We start from the raw sequence: 23573 nt of genomic DNA, 5'->3' as shown, positions 1-23573 counted from the left end.
AGAAAAAAAAGTTGAATGTCAGTAATACTAATTAGTTTTTGCTCATCACCGATAACACCAACCTGCAATTTAGACATTACTACATTATTATCTATGTTTCCCCGCCTAGCATATGCTGACTTACAGAAAATTAAACTGATTTGATGTCATTTCCTAAACACGAGGTGACAAGGTTTAGTGTTGGGCTGCCAGATATAACCCAAAATGTTGAGTTGTTGTTGTTTTATTAAGACCTTTAGGACCACCACAGCCTCCATGATTGTGTTTTTGGACGGTATTTTCTCAGAGGTACATGTAAAATGTTGAGTTGTGTCATCTTCGACTGATTTATCAAAACACGCTAAAGGTTTTAAAGCATTTAGCCATATGCGCAACGTACATGCTAACATGCTAGCACATATGTTCTAGTTTCGCACTTATTTCCATAGCATCCGATTACAAAGCTCACCTGTCGTTCTCAGAAGATCCACCGTATAATTAAGATTTATTTATGTTCATATGAATCCTCACATTGTCTCCTTCGCTTGATGAGAATTGTCAAAAAAGAAAAAGCGCTTGTGGCAGTGAGCATTATTTTTGGTCCACAGCGTAACACCCCCCTCTGGTGGATAAAAGAGGTAAGTACAAAATATAACGTTGGACGCCCCAGAGCCGCAGCACCATAACTTTTGCATATCCTAATGTTGCTGATTATGAGCAAAAAAAATTGCATTTTGAAGGGAAAATATTGCCTTTGTAAACGGTGAAGAGTATGAGAGTAGAGAGAGTAAGTGGGTATTCAGATGCCAACGCGTCATTACATTTAGCGACTCCGCTTGTATCTCACCCGTATATCAAACGACTTTTCTCCATTTAAATTTATGGAAATGCCATTAATCTATTGCAGCCTACCACTGTACAACCACCATTTTTTTGTGTTTGTAGTTCTTAACACAGAAAATTTGCACTCTACTTCTCTTTCATGGCAAACTAAAACAGCGTTCAAAAAGTAAATTGTTCGAAAAACCGAATCGATGTTTCCCATTACAATGAATGGAAAAAGAAATAATGCATTCCAAGCCTTAAAATTTTTTCGCTTTTTAAAGCATTTTTTTAGGTTTTCCTGATAATAAACTGGATAGTAGAAATACATGTATAGTTAAATACTTTATAAAATAAAATAATTTAAGAAATATATTTATTTTTTTGCTGAAAATCTATGCTTTAGTAGTAGAGTACATTAGACTGGGAGTGCATTGCCGTATCTGTAGCGACTAGAACCCTAACCTTGGAAACTTTTTTTTTTTTTTTTTTAATCAACAAAAGTGCAGAATAACTTTAAAAAGGCAACTTGCCTTCTTTGGAGGCATAATTGGGGGTTAATACGGTTGTCCTCGATAAGAAGAAAAACAGTCACTACCAGAACAAACAAGAGTGCGCTGGTTGCGCCGCGCTCATTATATAATATCCGTTTTTTTTTTTTTTTCGGGGGCGTTCTAAATGACAATAAAATGCGTCGTGGGTGGGTCAGCTGCTTGCGGCGCGTACATTATGTTATGTCCAGTTTTATCAGGGGGCATTCGAATTGACAATAATAAAGCGTGTCGTGGGTCAGCTGGTCTGGCCGCTCGCTGTATGTTATTTCCGGGTTTTGTTGGGGGGTTTAAGCAAAAAAAATATATAAACATTTTCGTTTGAAAACCGATTTGCTCGAAAACGGGGACAACCGAAAACCGAGGTTTTACTGTGTTGTATTTTTATCTGTCTATATGTGTTTCGCTCCCATTTGTGTTGTTGTAGAAGCGCAACAATTGATGCTAACCATTCATATGTCAACGGCGTTTTGGATTGTTTGTCGGCATGACGTTAAGTGGACTTTCCCATGGCAAGACTAGACCTATGTGATGGATTCATACTGAGTATTTCTCTTTGTTTTATGTTTAGTTTGACAGTTTTCTCCACCTGGGAACGGCATTAAACAATTTTTGTGACAATGTGTCGCATTTAGTTGAGGCCATTGATTACATTACCGTGCCAAAATCAAACTTTTTGTCCACAACCATTACATTTTTGTGTACAAGTACACTGCTTTTTGCCGGGGAAATATGTTGTTTATGTCGCTTTGTGTCTGACACGAAAATTTTTGCCACAGACTTTTATTTAGTTGCAATGTTTTTGTGAGCACAATTTTTCCCCTTTTATGCAAAGTTGTTAAGCTTTGGGCTGTATGGAAATCTTTCTGTTCATAACAATAGTTGTTATTGTAATCATTAGAAGAGAAAGTTATAATGTCATCTTAGGTGTATTTGCTCATCTGGCTGAATAGTTGAAAAAGAAATAAAAAATAATAAAGTTGGATTGCACAAAATGTTTATTAATTGATACAATCGGCCCGTCTCAATGCTTCTGTCAATGTAGCATCAAAAACCAAAGGAGGGACTCAAGTGGCGGTCATCCGAGCAAGAACTTTATTTTGATTTTCTTGATATCCGGTCCAGTTGCTGCTATCGGTGGATCGCGTGGACGTGGAAGCGCTTCTGCCGTTGAAGATGTCTGATGTCGATTTTATTTGGCGTCTTGTCAGATGCAGACGGACGCTCAGGCCGTGTCATTTCCTGTCATGTGTGCGATTCTCTTTCTTTGATTTCCTGTTCGCGAGAAGGAGGCGGATAAATCTGGCGAGTCAAAGCTGCCGCGTCGTATCGCTTTTAGATCGTCAAAAACATCCACGCGTGCATTTTCCATTCTCGCGGAGCACCACCTGGAGCCTGTCCCAGTCCTTTCCAATTTCTTTAATCATAATTAAGGAGTTCATAAAGCAGGTGTGTGATTTTGACTCAGATGCAAATGCACGTTTCCGTGTAAAGGAAGGAGCACCTTTTAACCTGTAGCGCTAGCTGCAAGCAGCTATATAAAGAATGCTAACAAAATGCTGCCCATCTTAGACATGATTTGAACAAAAGGGATAAAAGAGTTAATAACACCAAAAAAAGAGGTGGAGTTAACAAGTGATGCTGCATTTCTGGAGTGTTGAACTACAGTAAAAAGTGAGTAAACAACAGTTATTTGATGGGATTGTGAAGTAATGATAAATTATCAGAAGCCTGAAGACCAAATCTAGAATTTTATTAAACATCATGCTTCCATTATTTACTTGGCTATAAGCGTGTCTGAAGCCAACTCCAGGCATTTCTGTTTGGTTATCTTGGTTTCTGCTTTTTCCAATTATCACCCAAAAAAAAAAACCCAAACCTTAAGGCAGTGAGTAGAGCGCAATTAATATAACTCAATGGAAATAAGAGGAGCAGTAAGCATGATATGAAAATACTGTAATTTCCTGCGACTTTTTTCACACTCTTTCAACCCTGCGGTTTATTTGTGCATTTTTTCTAACGGCCGAAAGGAGGCGCTTGAGCGGAAACGTTAAGAGTGAGACCAGTGGAATATATTAGGTGAAGAAGTGACGTTTACCGACCCTGTTTGTGCTGCGCTAGCGTTAGCGCTGTGCTAGCGTGTTGCTGCTGCGTTACTGGGGTGTGTCAGTGATATTTACAGATACGTTTTATTTTAACTGGCCCTATTAGTGTTAGCAATAGCGGTAGCGCGCCACTAGCGTTAAAATCTTTCTGTGTACCGTCTTTCTTTGCAAATATCTTGTGTTTCAATGTGGGCCCTTGCGGCTTTTACACAGCTGCAGCGTATGTATGTACCAAATGGTATTTCCTTTACAAATGTACTCGGTGAGGCTTGTAACCAGGTGCGCTCTGTTGGCCGGGAATTACGGTACTTGTTTACCTTCAACCTGCAGGAAGGCTTTCGACCAGAACGCTAGTATTGCATTTGGCCGATAGCGGCCAACAAATTCTATTGGGCTCTTGTACTCTACACAACACCCAAAAACAGTGTTGAGGTTTTAGTTAGAATCTGAATCTCAAGTTACTTTCTTGTAAAGGTTACTTTTTGGGTACTTCTTAAACTTATGTCATCACCAGGCACAAGTTATTTTTTGGTAACTTTACTAAGCTAGTTCCTTTGTGACTTCTTGTTTGCTTCTTATCTTACATTTGTGTAACATCTTGGGGCAATTTACTTCCTATCATGGTGTACTACATGATTACCTTCAAGGTTAGTTTTGAGGTTACTTCTCGGTTTTGCGTACACCCTTGTAGCGCCGTGCTTGCGTTAAACTCTTTCTGTGTACCGTCTTTGTGTAAACATCTCGTGTTTCAATGTGGGCACTTGCGGCTTTTACACAGCTGCGGCGTATCTATGCACCAAATGGTATTTCCTTTACAAATGTACTCGGTGAGGCTTGTTACCAAGTGCGCGCTGTAGGCCGGGATGTACAGTAGCCGAGTCCCGTGTTATATTATTGAAAAGGTTCATGGTTGTTGCACAATTTCATTATTCATATGTATTTATGTTTACCAAGTAAATTTTGGTAATATCTTGCTCATTTCCTGTGACGAGAGCGTACATTTACACAGTGGGTGGCGTTCTGGATACCGTTATACGTACACATCACCACAATAATTCCAGTTTGGTTAGAATTAGTATTCAGTGGTGCTCTGCTCATTATGAGGGGCGAGTCTCGGCTATAAAAGTCCTTTTTTTTGTCCCGGTCCAGCCCGGAATGAACGTAACGTGCGTTTTTATGGAATGCGGGAGAAAACTCATGCCAACTTCGGACCAGCATGGAACGGTTACACAAAGTCGTTTCAAAGTGGTTCAACTTTGGTACAAACTTGAAAATTATCTTTATTTAATTTTTTTCCAAAACTGAATATGCAAAAGTGTGCGCATACGGGAAGAGGATATGGTGTTGATTATCTGTCATCATGCAACACTTTTTCAACAACTTGATTGACTGCAACACTAAATACTACGTTGGCCATACAAATTTTTTCTTTTTTTTTTTTTTTTTTAAGGCTATCATATTTTTTATGGGTTTTGACAGCAGCTGTCGACGACAATCCGTTTGAAGCGACCTAGCCAACAACAGAAAGCGCAAGAAATGCTTCCCTGCGGCCGCTTTGATGGGAAAAAGAAAATTGCAGAAAAGACAGCAAAAATGACTCAATAGTAAAGAAAAAAATAAATGTACTGTAATGTCTTTCATACAGCAGCATGCGTTTTGGAGCCATATTGCACCACATCATTATTCAGTATTACTACTTCCAGAGATGTATTTCTTTGTCTGTAAAAGGGTTGTATGTTACATAACATAGACAATCTCAGCCCTTTACTAAGATTTGTAAACACTGGAACTCATTCGCATCAGAAATAAAATATCCATCATCCAACGTGTGTATACTACGACTGAAGGAAGGTTTTATATCATATAAATGCAAAATTCAATTACTGAGTATTACCAAAGGATGCTTTGTCTGTCTGTCTGTCTGTCTGTCTGTCTGTCTGTCTGTCTGTCTGTCTGTCTAAACTGCTTTACATTTTATATTGTATTGCAATGTTGTGGCGGAGCCATACAGGGGACTGAAGTTGGGCATTAAATTAAAATAAATAAAAAATAAAGTGGATTTTTTTTTTTTTAAAACAAAGCTCAAAATGAGAATATTTTACAGTATATTAATTTAAATATTGATGAGACTATAACATAATTAGTACATATGTTATTCATGAAGATAATAATAATAATAAAATGATAAATATACTTGCATATACAGTGTAAACAATGACCTCACAATCCCATACAGTAATTACATATTCACACATGTATTCCCATCGTCTAAAATTACTGAACAATGAATTAAAAAAAATACAAAAATTATTATATTTATCTGCCCTCTTAATATATTTTTAATGATTAAAAAAAATCAGCAAAATTTCTAATTTCTTTAAAATTCCTTTTATCAATGGGTACAATTAAAATATATTAATAGCACCAATTGTAATAATTTTAATAATGTCTCTCTCTCTCTGTATATATATATATATATATATATATATATATATATATATATATACACCATCCATCCATTATCCAACCCCCTTATCCTCACAAGGGTCTTGGGAAAGCTGGAGCCTATCCCAGCTAGCTTCACTCAAAAGGCGGACTACACCCTGAACTGGTCGCCACTCAGTCGCAGGGCAGATAACGACAACAACACTGAGCGGGAATTGATCCCACGCTCCCCACACCAAAGTCAGGCATGTGTACCACTACACCATCAGTGACTCAATATTATATGTATACAGTATATACTGTATTTACGTTTTGTTTATCATAAAAGCAAATTACTGGCATGTAACGCATTTGACTCATTGCGTTGTTTGTTCCGGAGGTCCAGCTGCAAGCACAGAAAACAGAACGTGCGCATAGCAAGCCGGGTTGCAGGCGTCCTGCGACATCAGAAGCAGACCCAGAACCGCATTTCGAGCTCGTCTGCATTCCGACCTCGCCGTCCTTCTTCCTGCTCGCTCTTAAGCACAACAACGCTCGCAGCCGCAAGAGCCGCCGAGACACACCCAGTGGCCCCACAAAAACACTCGCGCTCACACACACGCGCACAGTCGACACACCCGTGTGTGTGCCCCGAGGCCAAACAAAACCGTGCTCTCTAATCAGACTGACAAGCAAGATATGAGACGTTTTGGCTTGTTACTGCAATCCCAGTGATTAGTCTCCACCGCTTTTCTGTGGGAATGCGCGGCTAGAAAATATCAAGAAATAAAAACACAAAAATCAATGAATGCTTGCATGGATGTTGCAAACGTATTTACCGATGACACTTTCTTTTTCCTAACCTGCCTGCGGACACCTGATCAAATCATCGCCCTTCACCACAACGCTTTGCCCGCACGCGGCGGCGAAAACTCAAATTCCTCGCAATTCAGAGATTTCCGGCGTCTTTTCTCGTGTGGCTTCTCAAGACTTTCATGCTGCTGCACTCGTGATAGTCCGAATTTCTCGTTGTTAAGCGAACAGCTTCGGGAGCTTCGCGAAGTCAGGGCGGGTTGTTTTTTTTTTTTTTTTGTCAGTGTTAGCTTAGCGGGGCTAGTTGTGTATTTTGGAGGCGGTTGACAAACACAGCTAATCCAGCTCGTGCTAATCTAGAGATTTACATTTGCTCGTCATAAAAACACGTGCAATCCTTCGTTTGATGATGGAAGTGCCCTTCAATCATTCAGCACTCTCGTTAATTATGTGCATGACGCGCCGTTTGTCCTCTTGGGAACCGTACGGGTAATCAACCTGACACCTATTGATCAAAAATGAACTGTGCGATAGCGAGAGTCAAGCGTAAACGTTAACGAGTATGGCGAGTCACGGCTTATTGAAAATGTATCACTTGTGTGATGACGCTGACATAACGGCAAGTGTGTAAATGACGCAGTCCTCGAGCAATTTAGAACCATTTGTTATTACTAATAGTGCGATGATCTGGTTTAGTGACAATTGTGCAAATGGTGCAGGATGCTGACAAGCACATAAGTGACTAATGGTAATCGACGACAGTATGCAAATCCTGATCAAACAGTGAGTGTGCGGATAGTGTAGAAGTGTCAAAGCAGAGATGTGCAAAACTGCTAGCATGTTGAAATGAAATCCTTGGGTTGCAATCATGTGGTAATCGCCGCCATTTCTACAGACAAGCTCGGCGTTGCAGACGACTTCACCATGGCAACGTCCACAGACCCACGTGTAAGCGGCGAGCGGCGGATGTTTTCTGCCTATTCAATTCACTCGATGAAACGAGTTTCCTCCGCAGGGTGTCCGGGCTCCCGCTTAGAGATAGGGTGAGAGGCTCGGTCATCCGGGAGGGGCTCAGTGTCGAGCCGCTGCTCTTCCGCATTGAGAGGAGCCAGATGAGGTGGCTGGGGGCACTTGATCCAGATCCAACCCTAACCCTAACCCTAACCCCTCCCTGGTGAGGGTTTCCGGGCACGTCCCACCGGAAAGAGACCCCGAGGACGACCCAGGACACACTGGAGAGACTATGTCCGGAAGAGCTTGAAGAAGTGGCTGGGGGAAGGGAAGTCTGGGTATCCCTGCTGAATCCACTTTCCCCGCGACCTGACCCGGAAAAGCGGTAGATAATGGATGGATGGATGGATTTCGCCAAAGCTAGATATGTACAGAAGATCAACCTCTGTGAAGATATCGATTCGTATAATCTCCACAACGAAGTACTTTCAAAGGATTTGAAAGACTTCCCTGAAGAAGAATATCTGGACACTAGTAATACACATACTTATCGCTTACAAAATGATCAGAACAGACTTTCAAATAACCATTTGCCTTGTGTACTCGAGCTTCGTTCAGATCCGCACATCGTATATTTGCAAGACTCTTTTGTTGCCATTCCGTTGTCTTCTCCTTCACGCAATCTAATCTTTGAAACACGGAAAAATTGCTTCCCAATGTCTCTGTTCCCGCGATTTCCACATCCGTCGACGCAACAAAAATCTGGCGTGGTGACGATGGACGGCTGACTGCTTGTCCGCAACGATGGCGGTCAAGTACCAGGATGAACATGCGTGACGTCACGTAAACCCAGCCATTGTAAGTCCGCTGACGTTAATGGCAAGAGGGAAGAAGCTCTTGGAACGTCAGCTGGTTTTGGTTTGCATTGTTCGATAGTGTCTACCCAAGTGAATGAGCTGGAAGAAGTGTGTTGAGATCCTGCCGGTTCCTGTCCTGGCCTTACCGGTCCCCCGATGCGAACCACACACATCTGCCAGATCATTGCCTCAGGCCTCATTCCCGCACTCTTGTAATCCCGTTCCTGATCTCCCGTGTACCGACCCCTGCCTGCCCGCTGACCTGCCTCCTTCGCCTGACGACCTCGTTACTGCTGCTCCAGTTGACTGCCCGCCTGATCCCCGACAATGGACTGAATAAAAACGTTTCCCGAACTGCCTTTACGTCTCTCAAGTCGTGCATTTGGGTCCAAAACCCGTGTTCTGGTCTTGACAAAGTGGTGCAAGGTCCAAGAGGATTTTGCAAGCCCTTGCCATAGTTCTGGCAACATGCAAGTCCTCAAGAGGCGGTAGGTGGCAAATGACAATTTTTTCAGCAGTCTTGACTGTCTGTCACAGTCTAATTTTGTTTTTGTGTCAGCACCAATCCAGACTGTGACGGATGACCACAGAACCAATTCAATGATTGCTATGTAGAACTGTCCCGATGGATCCTGAGGTAGGGCATGGTTCCTCAGAAGTACATCCTCTGCTGGGCCTTTTGAGGATGGCGTTGATGTTGGTCTTCCACTTCAGGTCCTGAGAGACTTGACTGTTTCAATGGTCGGCACAGCAGTTGGAGAGCATGAAGGGCAGCTGTGGTGAGGAGACTTTCCTGAAGTCCACGATCATCTCAAGACTATTTGTGCGTCTTCAACTTCCAGGCGATACACAGACTCGCCGTCTTTGATGAGGCCGATGACTGCGGTGTCTTCTGCAAAGTTCAGAAGTCTTTCAGATGGGTGCGTTGTTTGTGTTGGGAGAGAAGAGCAGTGGAGTGAGGACAGGTTGGTGCTTTTCTAGCTTGTTTAAAAAAAGACAATGAGTAACAATAAAAAAAAAATCTCAAATTTTAAGGGTGATAGGATTAAGTTTAATAGTGCTTGAGAAGCCCCAAAAGTGGGCTAGAAATGCATTCAAAGTAGTCCTATTGGAAAAATATTTAAGTGAGTGTTCATAATTGTCTGTCAACATTTAAATAATTATTCTGTGGCTAAAATAAGAAAAAAAATTGAACAATTATAATTCTGTCACAGCTCACATCCACAAGGGGGCACATTTGGAATTGAATCCGGACTTTTGCTTGTGATGTGCTCGTCGCTCAGATTTTTTTTTTTTTTTTTTTTTTTTGCATGAATGAATGGATGTTTGTAGTGTTTGATTGGGGTGGGGGGGCGCCATGATGCGGCCAAAGCGCCCCTCCAAAAAGAGGAAACTATTATCAGAGCGTGACAGCATTCGATCATTCGGGCACTCGAGCCGCCATCAGAACGTCCGTCGCGGACGTCACGTGGCCGCAGTCCCCGCTTTGCTTTCGGGAAGCGGCACAAAGGAATGTTTGGCCGTGGAAGTGGCCGTGATTCACTTCGCTCCGCGGCCCTGCGGCTCGTTTTTTTTTTTTTTTTTTTTTTCCACGGCCCGGCGAGTCGTCGCTCCGCGTGTGACTCAGTTTGCGGAGGGCGGCGTCAGGTGCCGAGGAAGTGACAACCGCCGTCTCCGAGCTTCACGTTAACTGGTCGCGTTGAGCGCTCAACCGAACTGAAGTACGAGCGGACAAAATATGTAGGCCACGCTTTTTTTATTTTTATTTTTTTTTATCTGTTTGGAGGAATCAAAAGGCAAAAAAAAAAAAAGTCCGCTTGGAACCAAAAATCGGAAACTTCTTGTCTTCTCGAGCATGGCTTCTTGAGGCTTTGTATTTAAAAAAAAAAGGTGTGGTCATGATGAACATTAAATTCATACCTGCCAAATTTTATGCTAGTGCAAACAGTTTCGTGGGTTGAATTATAGATGTATAAAAACAGACATATACAGTTATTTTGCTTTAAAAGAATCAGAAATAACCCCTTATGTGTCCTGTGTGTTTTTGGCAGAGTTTTCTTTTTGTAAGTGTACTCATAAAAGTGTACATTTTCCCAACTGCAACTAGATCAGGGGGGGGAATTTTTTTTTTTAATTATAATTTGTTAAATTCTGTGGCAGCACGGTGATTCAGCTGGAAAGCGTTGGCTTCACAGTTCTGAGGTCCCGGGCTCGATCCCGGCCCCGCCTGTTTGGAGTTTGCATGTTCTCCCCGAGCCTGCGTGGCTTTTCTCCGGGCACTCCGGTTTCCTCCCACATCCCCAAAACATGCAACATTAATTGGACACTCTAAATTGCCCCTTGGTGTGATTGTGAGTGCGACTGCTGTTTGTCTCTATCTGCTCTGCGATTGGCTGGCGACCAGTTTAGGGTGTACCCTTGCTTCCTGCCCGTTTACAGCTGGGATAGGCTCCAGCACTCCCCGCGACCCTTGTGAGGATAAGCGCCTAAAAAAATGGATGGATGGATATTAGTTAAATTCTGGAGTGCACAATGGCTGAACTAATGGCGAGTCGTCACACTTCGATGTTGTAATCCGCAAAGACTCAAATGTTTCTCAATTTGAAATTGTTGCAAAAACACATCTTTTACATTTCGTTCGGTCATGTTACGACTCTGTTTTTGTACAGTAAAATACAGTACAGTACTGTTTTTCTTATTTAAAGAAACAACAGCATGTGTTGTTGTTTTGGGGGGTCTGGAATGGATTGTCATCTGTTATCAAGTTGAGATCCAAGTGATTTGAGCAACAATCTTGGTTACGGAATGAATAAAGTCACATGTCAAGCTCGTATTGCATTTTATATGGAAGTACAGTATTTCCTACTCCTGCGTCCCAGCCTCCGTCTCGCAGTACACCAAAGAATCCCTCCCTAATGAAAGTTCATTTAACTTTGAAGTCAATACAAATTCACTTCACCTTGTTTTCCTTTGAAATGTCTTTTAAAATGTCATTTATGTGCTTTATGATTCATTTTGATTAAATCTTGTAGTACATTTTTTTTAATATTCCTACCTTTTAGTGTAGTGTTGATGTTCAAACTGTGAACTGAGCAGTGTTAGCGTGGCTTACAATCGATAGTTTTAGATGAACACTTAGGCCTGCTATTCTATTGTATTTTAATGTTGATCATGATGAGAGAGTATTTTTTATTTGTAAGAAAGTGTCAAAAGTAATATGTAAAAACAAAGTTCTATAGTGATATGAAACTAAATAGAAAATGTCACCAGAAAAAGTTTCCCGTGAACAGACGCGCGGACTCCAAAAAAAAAAAAAAAAGAGGTCGGCCACCTGCTGGCGTCACAAGTCAGGGGGCGTGGCTTGGCCGGACGCGTGCGGAGGGGAGCGAGCGCGCACTCAGCCGAGCGCCAAAGCGGCAGCATCGTGTCGGATGCGCGCACGCATCGCGCTCGCTCCTCACTGACGAAAACAAAAAAAAAAAAAAAAGGAAAAAAGATCAACAAAATCTGCTTGTTTGCTTTTTTGGTCACCAAAATTAGCAGAAAAAGAAGAAAAAGGGACACGCCGGAGAAGTTGACTTGACTTCTGTTTGGACTTATTGGCGAAGTTTGTTGCCCCGAATATGATTTGAACGCCAACGAACAGGTGACTAAATTATGACGAATTCTGACTTTTGTGCCGGTCGGGGGGGCCTCGGCCCATTTGTGCTGTTGACTTGGGCTTTTGTGTGATCGCGCCCCGTGTGTGCTTTTGCTTGGCATGCGTGCGTGTTTTGTGCGCGGTGCATGACTCACTTTCCTCCTCAATTCGCAACATTTTCGCAATTGTGCCTTTTTTTTCTACGCCGCCATTGTGAAGGTTTTGCAGGTGCACCCCCCCCCCCAGACACGCATTTCAATGGTGATTGAATTATTCACTTTTTTCCCCTAAGTATCAAAAGTGACTCCTCGCTGAGCCTCCCCGTGCACCTTAAAGTTAAAAAAAGTTTTTTTTAAATAAAGTTCTTGTGTATGAGCATTTTTGTGCATTAATTTCATGATTAAGTATCGTTTCAACAGAGTCAGGGCCCCTGATTATAATTTGTCTGTGACCCCCTTTGTCCCCCTCCCAAACAGAATATGTATAGTATTTACAGTCTATATAAGCAAATAACAAACTGTCTCTTCTTTTAATACGCTTTATGATAAATCTTGCAGCATGAATCCATTCCGCTTGTTTATAATTTTCTCCATATTTGACGAATGGAATTTTTTTTTTTTTTTTACTGTATGTTGAAGGTTTTCAGGACAGAAATGATACACTTTTTTTTTTAGTCCTATTATCATTTTACAGTTTTATTGTTTTGAATAGTTTACTTTTATTTTGCATTGAACACTATTAGTTTTCTGTAAATATTTTGATCATTTTGCTTGATCCATTCCTTCATATTTTCATCATTTTGGACCAGTGCAAAGTAAAGTACATGTATGTTTTTCATAAGCAGTCATTCACATGATAATCCTGACGTGGTCCGGGCCCCCTTTAGTTTTGAAGAGTGCCGCTGAAATTTGAATATTCAAATCAAATCAAAAAAGGGGGCTTGTTATTTTCATAATGGGCGCGAGGCGCCCCGCCCCCTGCATCATAAACTCACCTCCCCCCCCCATCCCCATCGTCTTTACATGGATGGGAACAGCGGGGGTCCATCTGCGTCCTCGGTGCTAAGCTAACGTGCTGCTGTTGTTTTGATCAACCAGAATGCAAAAGCGCATTTTGCGAATCCTACGGCAACACCGCAAAGGAACAATATCCCCCCCATGACACCCCCCCCCCTCCCACTCCCTCACATGGTGCTGTTGCGTCGCCGGGTGATTTATCACATCCCGCCGCCTCTTTGCTTTTAATCGAGTTTATCTCAATGCTTCCCAGAGGCCTCGCCGTCTTTGTGGCAAGTGCTTGTGCAGATTTGGAATGACTTTTCATACAAATTGTGCCTTTCACACGTAACCCAGCAAAGGTGTAATGTGGCCGTGTAGACTTTCACACAGAGGCGTGCCGTGTGAAATAGTTGTCGGACAGCGACAGTGACTTTCGGAGTAACGCGGCAAGGGGGAGCCATTGTTAATGAGCGCTTGTGTACCTCCGCATCACGGAATGAACGCAACAGACGGGCTGCGTCGCTCCTCTCGAAAGTTGCCGGTCCGACGTCGTTCCCCGATTTGCCGTCGGGGCATCAGAGCTGTCGTAGAAAAATTCGCATTTATCCACTTTTGTCTTTCTCGCTGAATCCTGTGAGAGAAATATGTAGTTGCGTGCACTTTCATACGGAGACACAGCATCCTGCAATCAGACGATTCAAGGCATTTTAGTGAAGTTGTCAAAATATTCATCAGGTTTTTTGTTATTGTTATTATTCAATTCGGCACTGATCATTTCTGGCCAAATTTCCGCCTGGTATTAAGTTTAATCTTTGGCGAATTTCCTTGTGATTTTGGCTTCTAATTTGATCTCCAGTTTGAATTTCCAGACATTTTTGTCTGAATTCCACCCAGGATTTTGGTTTTTAAAAATTAGTTTGATGTTGAAAAATTTTGCCAAAATTCCTTTTTATCATCAGATTAGTTGGGGGTAATTTTTTGCCCCATTTTTTTTTATTATGTAAACAGATCTTATATTATTTTATATTTCAGAAATTCTTAATGTACTGTATTTTATTTTATTTCTGCTGAAATCATTAAAAATTCGGTCTCTTATTTCGAAATTTTTGATTGTTTTTTTCCAACCTCGTTTCATTTTTTTTAATCGAGAAATTTTCACCAAGGTTGCTTTTGTTTTGTAATTAAAAAATCTGATTAATGATTGAAAATGTCTTTTTGAATTTCTATTCATAATTAAATTTTTCTCAGAGGGGGGGGGGTGAATACCTGTCCTAATTTGATTCCAGCTTGTTGCATAAAATCCATAACGGAAAACCGGGCATCTGTCTGGCTTTGCTTTTCACGCAGGAACCAGCAAAGGTGGGACATGATTGCATGTGCTTTCACACAGAGACACGGAAAATTAGAAAACATCGGTGCCTGGTGTGACATATTAAATTTACCCCCCCCCCCAAAAAAAATGGTATTAAACTTCACATCGCTGTCCCTGCATTGCGGAATTCCTTCCCACGTAGGCGCCGTTTTAACCGCCTTTGACGGTTCTGTCCCCGATTTGGTGTCGGTTGCAGATTCGGATCGGAAGATCCGGCGTTAACAGCTTCCACCGTCCTTTCACACAGAGCCTTTTCTCATGACGGAGTCAGCTGACGTCAAGTTAGCGAAGGAGTTTGTTCCCCTTCAATGGAGGACGTTCCACTTTTTTGTCTGTTCTCTTTTGTCTTGTACTTTTTTTTTTTTTTGGGAGGGGGGGTGTCCCACTTTTTGCTGTCCTAATTTTTGTGTTCCTCTTGAGTGATCTACTTTTTTTGTCCCTCACTCTGTGCCCTATATCATGTCATTTTTAGCATTCAATTTTTTTTGTGTTCCATTGTTTTAGTGTTGCCCCTTGTTTTCCACTTTTTGCGTTTCACTTTTTTTCAACTTTTTGTGTTCCACTTTTCTTGCTCTGCTTTTTGCGCAACAGTTTTTGTTTTCAACTTTTTGTGCCCTTCTTCACTACTGTATTTCTTTTGAATTCAATTTCTTGTGTTACACTTTATGTGATCCTCTTTTTTTTTGTGTTCGACTTTGTTTTCCATTTTCGGTCTTTTGCCTTTTGTGTTCAACATTTTGTTCTTATTTTTCTGTGCTTTTTTTGGTATTTCCTTTTGTATTCCACTTTTTTGGTGTTCCTTTTTTTTTCCATGGTCTTATTTGTACTCCACTTTTTTTTAGCATTCGACTTTTACAATGTTGCACATTTTTTGAATTTTTTGTGCTCCACACGTGACCTTTTACAGTCCACTTTTTTGTGTTCCACTTTTTGTTGAATGCTCTTCTGCGTTTTTTTTATTTTCCTTTTTTGTAATGTTTCACTTCATGTACCCCTTTATTTTCCACTTTTTGTGTTCCACTTTTTTCCACTTTTCTTGCTCTGCTTTTTGTGTACCAGTTTTTTTTTAACTTTTTGTGCCCTCCTGAATTATTTCTTTTGAATTCTATTTCTCGTGTTCCACTTTTTGTGGTCCACTTTTTTGTATTCCACTTTTTTATGTTCTACTTTGTTTTCCACTTTCGGTCTTTTGCCTTTTGTGTTCAAAATTTTGTTCTTGTTTTTCTGTGTTTTTTTTGTATTCCTTTTGGATTCCACTTTTTTGGTGTTCCATTTTTTCCATGGTCTTATTTGTTTTTTAGTATTCCATTTTTAGAATGTTCCACATTTTGTGCATTTTTTTTTTGTGCTCCACACATGGCCTTTTGCAGTCCACTTTTTTTGTTCCACTTTTTGTTGAATGCTCTTCTGTTTTTTTATTTTCCTTTTTTGTAATGTTTCACTTCACATGCCTCTTTATGTTCCACTTTTTTTCTCCTTCTTGTGTTCTACTTTTCTTGCTTTGGTTTTTGTGTGACAGTTTGTGTTTTTAACTTTTTGTGCCCTCCTGAATTATTTCTTTTGAATTCTATTCTTCGTGTTCCACTTTTTGTGGTCCTCTTTTTTTGTATTCCACTTTTTTTATGTTCTACTTTGTTTTCCACTTTCGGTCTTTTGCCTTTTGTGTTCAACATTTTGTTCTTGTTTTGTTGTGCTTTTTTAGTATTTCCTTTTACGTTCCAATTTTTTGGTGTTCTATTTTTTTCTATGGTCTCATTTGTACTCCAGTTTTTATTTTAGCATTTCACTTTTAGAATCTTCCCCATTTTGTGCATTTTTTGTGCTCCACACGTGACCTTTTGCAGTCCGCTTTTTGTTCTGCTTTTGAATGATCTTTTATTTTTTTCTTTCCCTTTTTTGTTATGTTCCACTACACGTGCCGCTTTAAGTCCACTTTTTTGCATTTCATGTTTTCATCTTCTTTTTATCGGTGTTCCACTTTTTTTGGGGGGGGCATTCCAGTTTATGTGCCCTTTTGGATCCCACTTTTTTTGTTCTACTTTTTTAGTACGACATTCCACTAGGTCAGAGGTGTCAAACTCGAGTCCTGGGTGTCAAATGCGGCCCGCCACATGATTTTATTTGGCCCGCAAAGGCAAATCACGAGTATGAGCTTCCATGATTTTTATTACAATCTGGACAAAAATTAAACATTGTCATATCATAGATGATGACGTTGAGATATTACAAGCTTTTTTTTGTGCTACCAAACATCAACAAGAGTTGAAAAACCCATTAACCTTGATATCAGATTCTAAAACTAGTTGATAAATTTCATGTCTGTATATATCCACTTTTTGTGATCCAAAGGTCTCCCTTTTGGCATTTTTTTTTCCCCATCAGGATGAATGTGCGCTTGGTGCAAACGCTGCGGGCCGTGTCGCTGTTGTGGTGGTGCCTGCGCTCACCGGGGGCGCACGGCCAGTGCGACGAGCCCTCCGAGTCGTCCAAAGTCAACCTCTCGTCGGACCACCGTCTACCGACGTTCGTCGCCGACTTCCCGGTCCAGAACATGGTGACCCTCGACGGCGTTGTCTACGTGGGCGCCGTCAACCGGATCTACGCGCTGGCGCCCAACCTCACCAAATTGTCAGAGTATCGCACGGGGCCGCTGTTCGGCAACGAGACTTGCGGGTACGGCGGCGGCGGCGACAGCGGTCAGTTGGACAACCACAATTTAGCCCTGGTGGTGGAGAAGATGTATGACAAAGGCTTGTATAGCTGCGGCTCGGCGGACAACGGCGTCTGCCGCCGCCACGTGTTGGACGACGACGTCAGCCCCAAGACGGTGGACGAGGAGGTGTACTGCTTCGCCGACAAGGTGGGGCCGGGCAGGGGGACGGCGGCCGACGCCGACGTGGTGGTCGGCGCTTCGGGCTCACGGGTGCTCAGCGTGGAGAGCAACGTCATCCTGTTCTTCGCGGGCAACTCGGAGATTCCCGGTTCGGGGAGTGCGTCCGAGGCCGCCGCGACCCGACCTCACACCCTGTCCCTGAGGAAGATGAAGACCAGCCAGGACGGGTTCACCTTCTTCTCGGCCCTGTCCCACATGGATCTGATCCCGTCGCTGCGCGGGAAATACTACCTGCGCTACGTCCACTCCTTCCACAGCGGGCCTTTCACGTACTTCCTGACGGTGCAGCAGGTGAGCCGGCACTCGCAGTCTTTCCACACGCGGATCGCGCGGATGTGCTCTTCGGATCTGGTCATCCGCCGCTACGTGGAGCTGCCGCTGGAGTGCATCAGCACCGACAAGCGCCGGCGACGCTCGGTTGAGGACGTCAAGGTGTTCAACCTGCTGCAGGCGGCGCACGTGACCAAAGTGGGCGACGACGTGAAGCTGCAGCGCCACCTGAAGGCATGCTTACGTTGCTTTATTTGGGGATTTGAGTTTTTTTTTTTTCCTGATTAAATGAAATAAGACGGAAAGTCCCGAAACGCAAACAAAGGTTGTGAATCGCCCAGGTTGGTATGTGGCTTGTGATTGGATGGCGACCAGTCCAGGGTGTTACCTGCCAAAAGTTAGCTGGGATAGGCAGAATGGGGATAGAGCCATGGAAAATGGAGGGAATGAAATTTTGTTTTCATAACTAGATTATTTTTACTGTTAAAATTTGGGAAAATGAAGAAAACTTTCTGTAATTTTAATTGTTTTTAAAATTTTTGAAATTTTCCTCACAATTTATTTTTCAAGGACATTTTTAATACAATTAAATATTGAAAATTGTTGTTTTAATTTTCTTTTTATAGTGAGATTTCTACATGAATTTTTTGGAATTTCCCTCTGCATAATTTGAATTCTGAATTAATTTTTGTATGCCGATTTTTAAAATTAACTTATTTAAAATGTCCATCCAAATGTCTACATTCGATGAAATTTATTTTTCATTTTAAGTCTTTCTAAATTATCTTTTTTAAATCTGACACCAGTTTGATTGGAATTTTGTATTTTTAATGACATTTTTATTTTTGTAAATTTTTTTTTTAATTTTTTTTAAATCAAATGGAATATTGAACAATTTTGAGCACATTTATTTTTGTCGTAAAGTTTACAATGTAATTTTTTTTTTTTTTTTTTTTTTTGAAGGTGGAGGAGGACGACGACGTGCTCTTCGCCGCCTTCGCCCGCGGCAAGCCCGACTCGAGCGAGCCCACCGCCAACTCGGCCGTGTGCGTCATGAGCGTCAAGCACCTGAACAGGATGTTCCGGATGTACATGGAGAAGTGCAACACGGTGGACCCGTACCATTTCACCGGCTCCGACGGCAGGGCCTGCTACAACGTGGTGAGTGCGCGGCCGACACGAAATCTGCCGGATCGCCGTCGGGGGAATTTCGAAACGCTCGTGGCTTTACGTTTTGGTCTTGTCAGGGGAAAACTTGTTCATGCTAACCGGTCAACTCACACAGTCCGTTATAGACTTAAAAAGGGTCACATGAAATCAATCACTAAAAAAAAAAAACCTCCATATTAATATTGATAACACAATACAGCAGTTATTTCCATTGCTTTTATTACTTTTTTTTCCAATTGGAAATGGTAAATACAAAAAAGCAGTCAAGCTCTACTTTGACACCAGGTTAGGATGATTAATATGCTAAAAAAAACAAAACAGAAAGATGTCTACGAAATGATGCATCTTGCACAGCCTCATCCAAGATGGCAGATAAACACGGAAATTTTTTGCAACTTTAAGGGTGAGCCCCCCCATTTGGTTATTTAAAAAAAATATTATTATTAATCATTTTGGATTTTAAGTGTAGAAAATTTCCGTTTGAATTTCTTTTCAGAATGAAATTGTTTCATCTAAAATATTCATCCAAATATATTTTTGAAATGTCTTCTTTGAATTTATTTTGCAATTAGATTTTTTTCATTTCAATGCAAATTTATTTTTAGAATGACTTTTTCCATCCAAAATTTTTATCATTTTTGGAAAAAGATGATTTTGCTAAATAACATTTTTCAACCTTGCTTCAAAATTATTATTATTATATTATATTGGAAATTTTTGAAATTTACATCCAAACTTAATCTTGTTCCATGATTTTATTCTGAAATTTTGAAATTTATCCTCAGAATTTTCGTTTTGTAATTCAAACTTCAAAAATATTGAATGAAAACACCTAATTATCCATCCATTTTCTTAGCCGCTTATCCTCACAAGGGTTGCAGGGAGTGACGCAGCCTATCCCAGCTGTCATTGGTCAGGAGGCGGGGTACACCCTGAACTGCTCCCCCGCCAATCCTAGGGCACATAGAGACAAACAGGCGCACTCACAATCACACCTGGGGGTAATTGGGAGTCTCCATATTAAATCCATATTTTTGGGACGTGGGAGGAAACCGGAGTGCCCGGGCAGAACACGCAAACTCCTTACAGGCGGGTCCCTGATTGAAGCTGGGACCTTAGAACTGTGAGGCCAACGCTTTTCAGGTGTTGCACTGTGCCGCCAGAAACAGCTAATTATTAAGAAAAAAAATCTGATTTTCAAAAGCCGAACATTTAGAATTCCCCTTTAACCACTATTGCTAATGATAAAGTTCACTGATGTGATCTGATGGTAACGTTAAATTAAAATCCCCCCCCCCCACCGCCCACTTTCCCCCCAAAATGGCCCCACGATGTCAGAATCAGCATACAAACGATAAGATGAACAATTAAGATTTCCATGTGATTTGTGCAAAAAGCTTTGTGTCCAATACTTTTTTGTCCAAGTAATGTTTACTGTTGAGTTTTTGAATGTTATGACAATTATTAAACCTTTTCATGCAAAACGTCTTTTGGGAAGCTTCAAAGTTGCCGCCGCAGCATGCAAATGAAGGCGTCCTTTGTCATCGGAATTGCAATGAACGCATCACGTTTGTGTTTTTATTTGTATTTTTTTTAATACTTTCCGCACTGTGACCCAAATGGACCGCCGAATCTTTATAGACGGGTTTTATCTTCCAGCATCTCGATCTTTATCGCGCGGATGGCATTTAGGAATTTTCCCACTCGAGACTCGTGCGGATGAAAGAGCGAGTTCAAAGGGCGACGCCGTCGGCTTTACCGACCATATTTGGTGGAGCTACCATTTTTCAAAAAAAAATTCTCTTTTTTTTTTTGCTCGCATAAAGCGTCCATTTTAGGACAAAGTGTCACGGGCTGCAGCCAGAGCTCGCTGCTGCTGTCAGGAGAGATCACGTAACCTCGAGAACGACCCCCCCCCCTCCCCTCGTGAGCATGGGGGGGCATTCCATTACCGTTGACAAAAAGGTTAATTTACGCTAGACATTTACAGCCACTTGCTAAAATGAGGAAGCTCCTCATCTGACAGCCCCCCCAAATGAATGAATGAATGAATCAATCAATCAATCAATCAATCAATTAATAATGATGTGAGGTTGACCAGTGAGTTGTGCAAGAAACACCAAAACAAAACAAAACAAAAAAAAGCAAAAAAGTAAAAAAAATGTCCTACAAAATGTCAGTTGAAAATAATTCATGGACTGGATCATTGAAAAGAAAAAAATACTGCACTATCTTAAAAAAAAATTACAAAATAAAAATGTAAAAAGAAGTCATGTTTTCATTCATAAAATATGAAAAATTTTGAACAAATTCTTTTAAAAATACAAAAACATAATCCTCATCTGACAGCAGGAGCCCCCTCCCCCCCCACAAATGAATGAATGAATGAATCAATCATTCAATTAATGATGATGTGAAGTTAATCAGTGAGCTGTGCCAGAAACACAAAACCAAAAAAAAAAAAAAGGCCCATAAAAAGTCAGTTGAAAATAATTCATAAACTGGATCATTGAAAAGAAAAGAATTACTGCACTATCTTAAAACAAAAATTACAAAAAAATATAAAGCTGGAGTTTTTTTTCAGGGTCTTTTTGTTCTCGATGCGGACGACGATTCCCTCTTTGTTGTTTTCGATGCGGACGACGATTCCTGTTTTGTTTTTCTCGATGCGGGCGACGATTCTCGTTTTGTTTTTCTCAATGCAGATAACAAATCCCGTTTTGTTTTTCTCAATGCAGACGACGATTCGTGTTGGGTTGTTGGGTTGTTTTCGATGTGGGCGACAATTCCTGTTTTGTTGTTTTTGATGCGGACGACAATTCCTGTTTTGTTGTTCTCAATGCGGATGATGATTCCTGTTTTGTTTTTTTCGGTCTGGACTATGGTTCCTGTTTTGTTGATCTGGATGACGACGACGATTGCTGTTTTGTTGATCTCGATGCGGACGAGGATTCCTGTTTTGTTGTTCTCGATGCGGACGCCGATTCCTGTTTTGTTGTTTTCGATGCGGACGACGATTCTTGTTTTGGCCTCGCTGCCGGAGACGACTCCTGTCCTACTTAAGGCGAGTCCCCCTTTCGGGTCGTCTGTCCGGCGGCGTTACAAGGATGTCAGCGGTTATATTTTTCGCCCATGTTCCTCTTTTGCGAGGCGAACACCTGCCACTCTTACGCTTCATCTTAATGAGCGCCTGTTTGGCTTTTTATTGCGCTTTTATCTCACTTTGAGTGTGAGGCTGTATGACTTTTATCAAGATTGCGGGCAGCTGTACGAAAGTGGCTGTTTTTCAAGGACCTGTACCTCGCTCAAGTGCCGGTATTTGTCTTTCTGACGGCTCTTGAATTTTACTGGCTACATTTGAATCGAGATTGTACTTTGTAATCCTTGCTTTGTCAAAATAGGCAATAACATGACAATGAAGCGATGGATGACGATACAACCAGTGGTGGTTCTAGCGTGGTGGGTGTGGGGGGCAGTGCCCCCTCAGCACTGGGCTTGCCCCCCTTCCCACCATTGATGCAATTGAATTAATGACTGAAAAATTTACTGCACAACGACAGCAAGATATTCCCGATCCATGAAAAGATGAAAAAATGGCCGCACAGAAGCGGAGTCCGTTTGCACGTACGTTTGCACATTCCTGCCGCAGATATCAGATTGTCCACCTCTGAATCTTTTTGTGTCTTCTGTGGCCTTCTTCACCGCAACGCTTTCTTCTCGTCAGCAACAAAAAAATTGAATGTGGCAGCCTTCAAATTGACAAACATTCCGCAGCTAATCTGGAAAACATACAAACAGTCGTTATCATTAGCTGATTCAGCATTTTTTTTTGGGGGGGGGGTTTGTTAGCCATGCATCAACATTAGCAAAGTTATGGGAAAACATTGCACAAAAGCTATTGTGAGGCTTTTTTCTAAGTCCAATCACTAATTAAGGTGGTTAAAAAAAAGCATTTTTTTAAGCTATCCAAAGAGATATTATATATAAAAATTCAGTTTATTTCAGTAAATTTCAGTTTGTACATTTTTTTTAAATATACTTCAGTAAAGGACTTCAATCGGTCCTTCTACTTTTTTGCTTGTCGCGTTTTTAATTTTTTTTTTTTTTCGTGACACAAGTATCAAGTGGAACAGCTGGTAAAGCGTTGGCCTCACAATTCTGAGGACCGGGGTTCGAATCCCAGCCCCGCCTGTGTGGAGTTTGCACGTTCTCCCCGTGCCTTGCGTGGGTTTTCTCCGGGCACTCCGGTTTTCCTCCCACATCCCAAAAACATGCAACATTAATTGGACACTCTAAATTGCTCCTAGGTGTGATTGTGAGTGCGGCTGTATGTCTCGATGTGCCCTGCGATTGGCTGGCAAGCAGTTCAGGGTGTACCCCGCCTCCCGCCCATTGACAGCTGAGATAGGCTTCACCACTCCCCGTGACCCTCGTGAGGATAAGCGGCAAAGAAAATGGATGGATGGATATTTGTTAAATTCTGGAGCGCACAATGGCTGAACTAATGGCGAGTCGTCACACTTTGATGTTGTTGACAGCTGGTATAGGCTCCAGCACTCTCGTGACCCTCGTGAGGATAAGCAGATCAGAAGAAGGCCGGATGGACAAGTAGTATCTGTTCTAGTACTTAAGTACAGAGTGTGAATAATTGTGCCACCTCTGGTTTACGACTCGTCCGATGAACATCTGGCAAGTAGTCGCTGGGCTCAGATATGATAAGCAGACTCA

The 23573-nt window shown here is 41.6% G+C and overlaps 1 protein-coding gene across 4 annotated transcripts in view; it reads left to right on the top strand.

The window, feature by feature from the left end:
* Positions 1 to 2592: 2592 nt before the first annotated feature.
* Positions 2593 to 23573, top strand: part of met (MET proto-oncogene, receptor tyrosine kinase) — an 80341-nt gene continuing 59360 nt past the window's right edge. For 3 of the 4 annotated variants that reach the window (XM_061822383.1, XM_061822380.1, XM_061822382.1), the window contains exons 1-3: positions 11907 to 12148; positions 16895 to 17909; positions 18639 to 18836. In XM_061822383.1, coding sequence (XP_061678367.1) covers positions 16896 to 17909; positions 18639 to 18836 — 1212 coding nt within the window. In that variant the 5' untranslated portion in view covers positions 11907 to 12148; position 16895. Of the gene's footprint in view, positions 3027 to 11906; positions 12149 to 16894; positions 17910 to 18638; positions 18837 to 23573 lie in introns of those variants that run through there. The other variant, XM_061822381.1, reaches the window with a different exon arrangement.

Source organism: Syngnathoides biaculeatus, chromosome 6, assembly GCF_019802595.1.
Source record: "Syngnathoides biaculeatus isolate LvHL_M chromosome 6, ASM1980259v1, whole genome shotgun sequence".
NCBI lineage: Eukaryota > Metazoa > Chordata > Actinopteri > Syngnathiformes > Syngnathidae > Syngnathoides > Syngnathoides biaculeatus.
The sequence above is the reverse complement of the archived record's forward strand: the minus strand, read 5'-3'. Positions and strand labels throughout refer to the sequence as shown.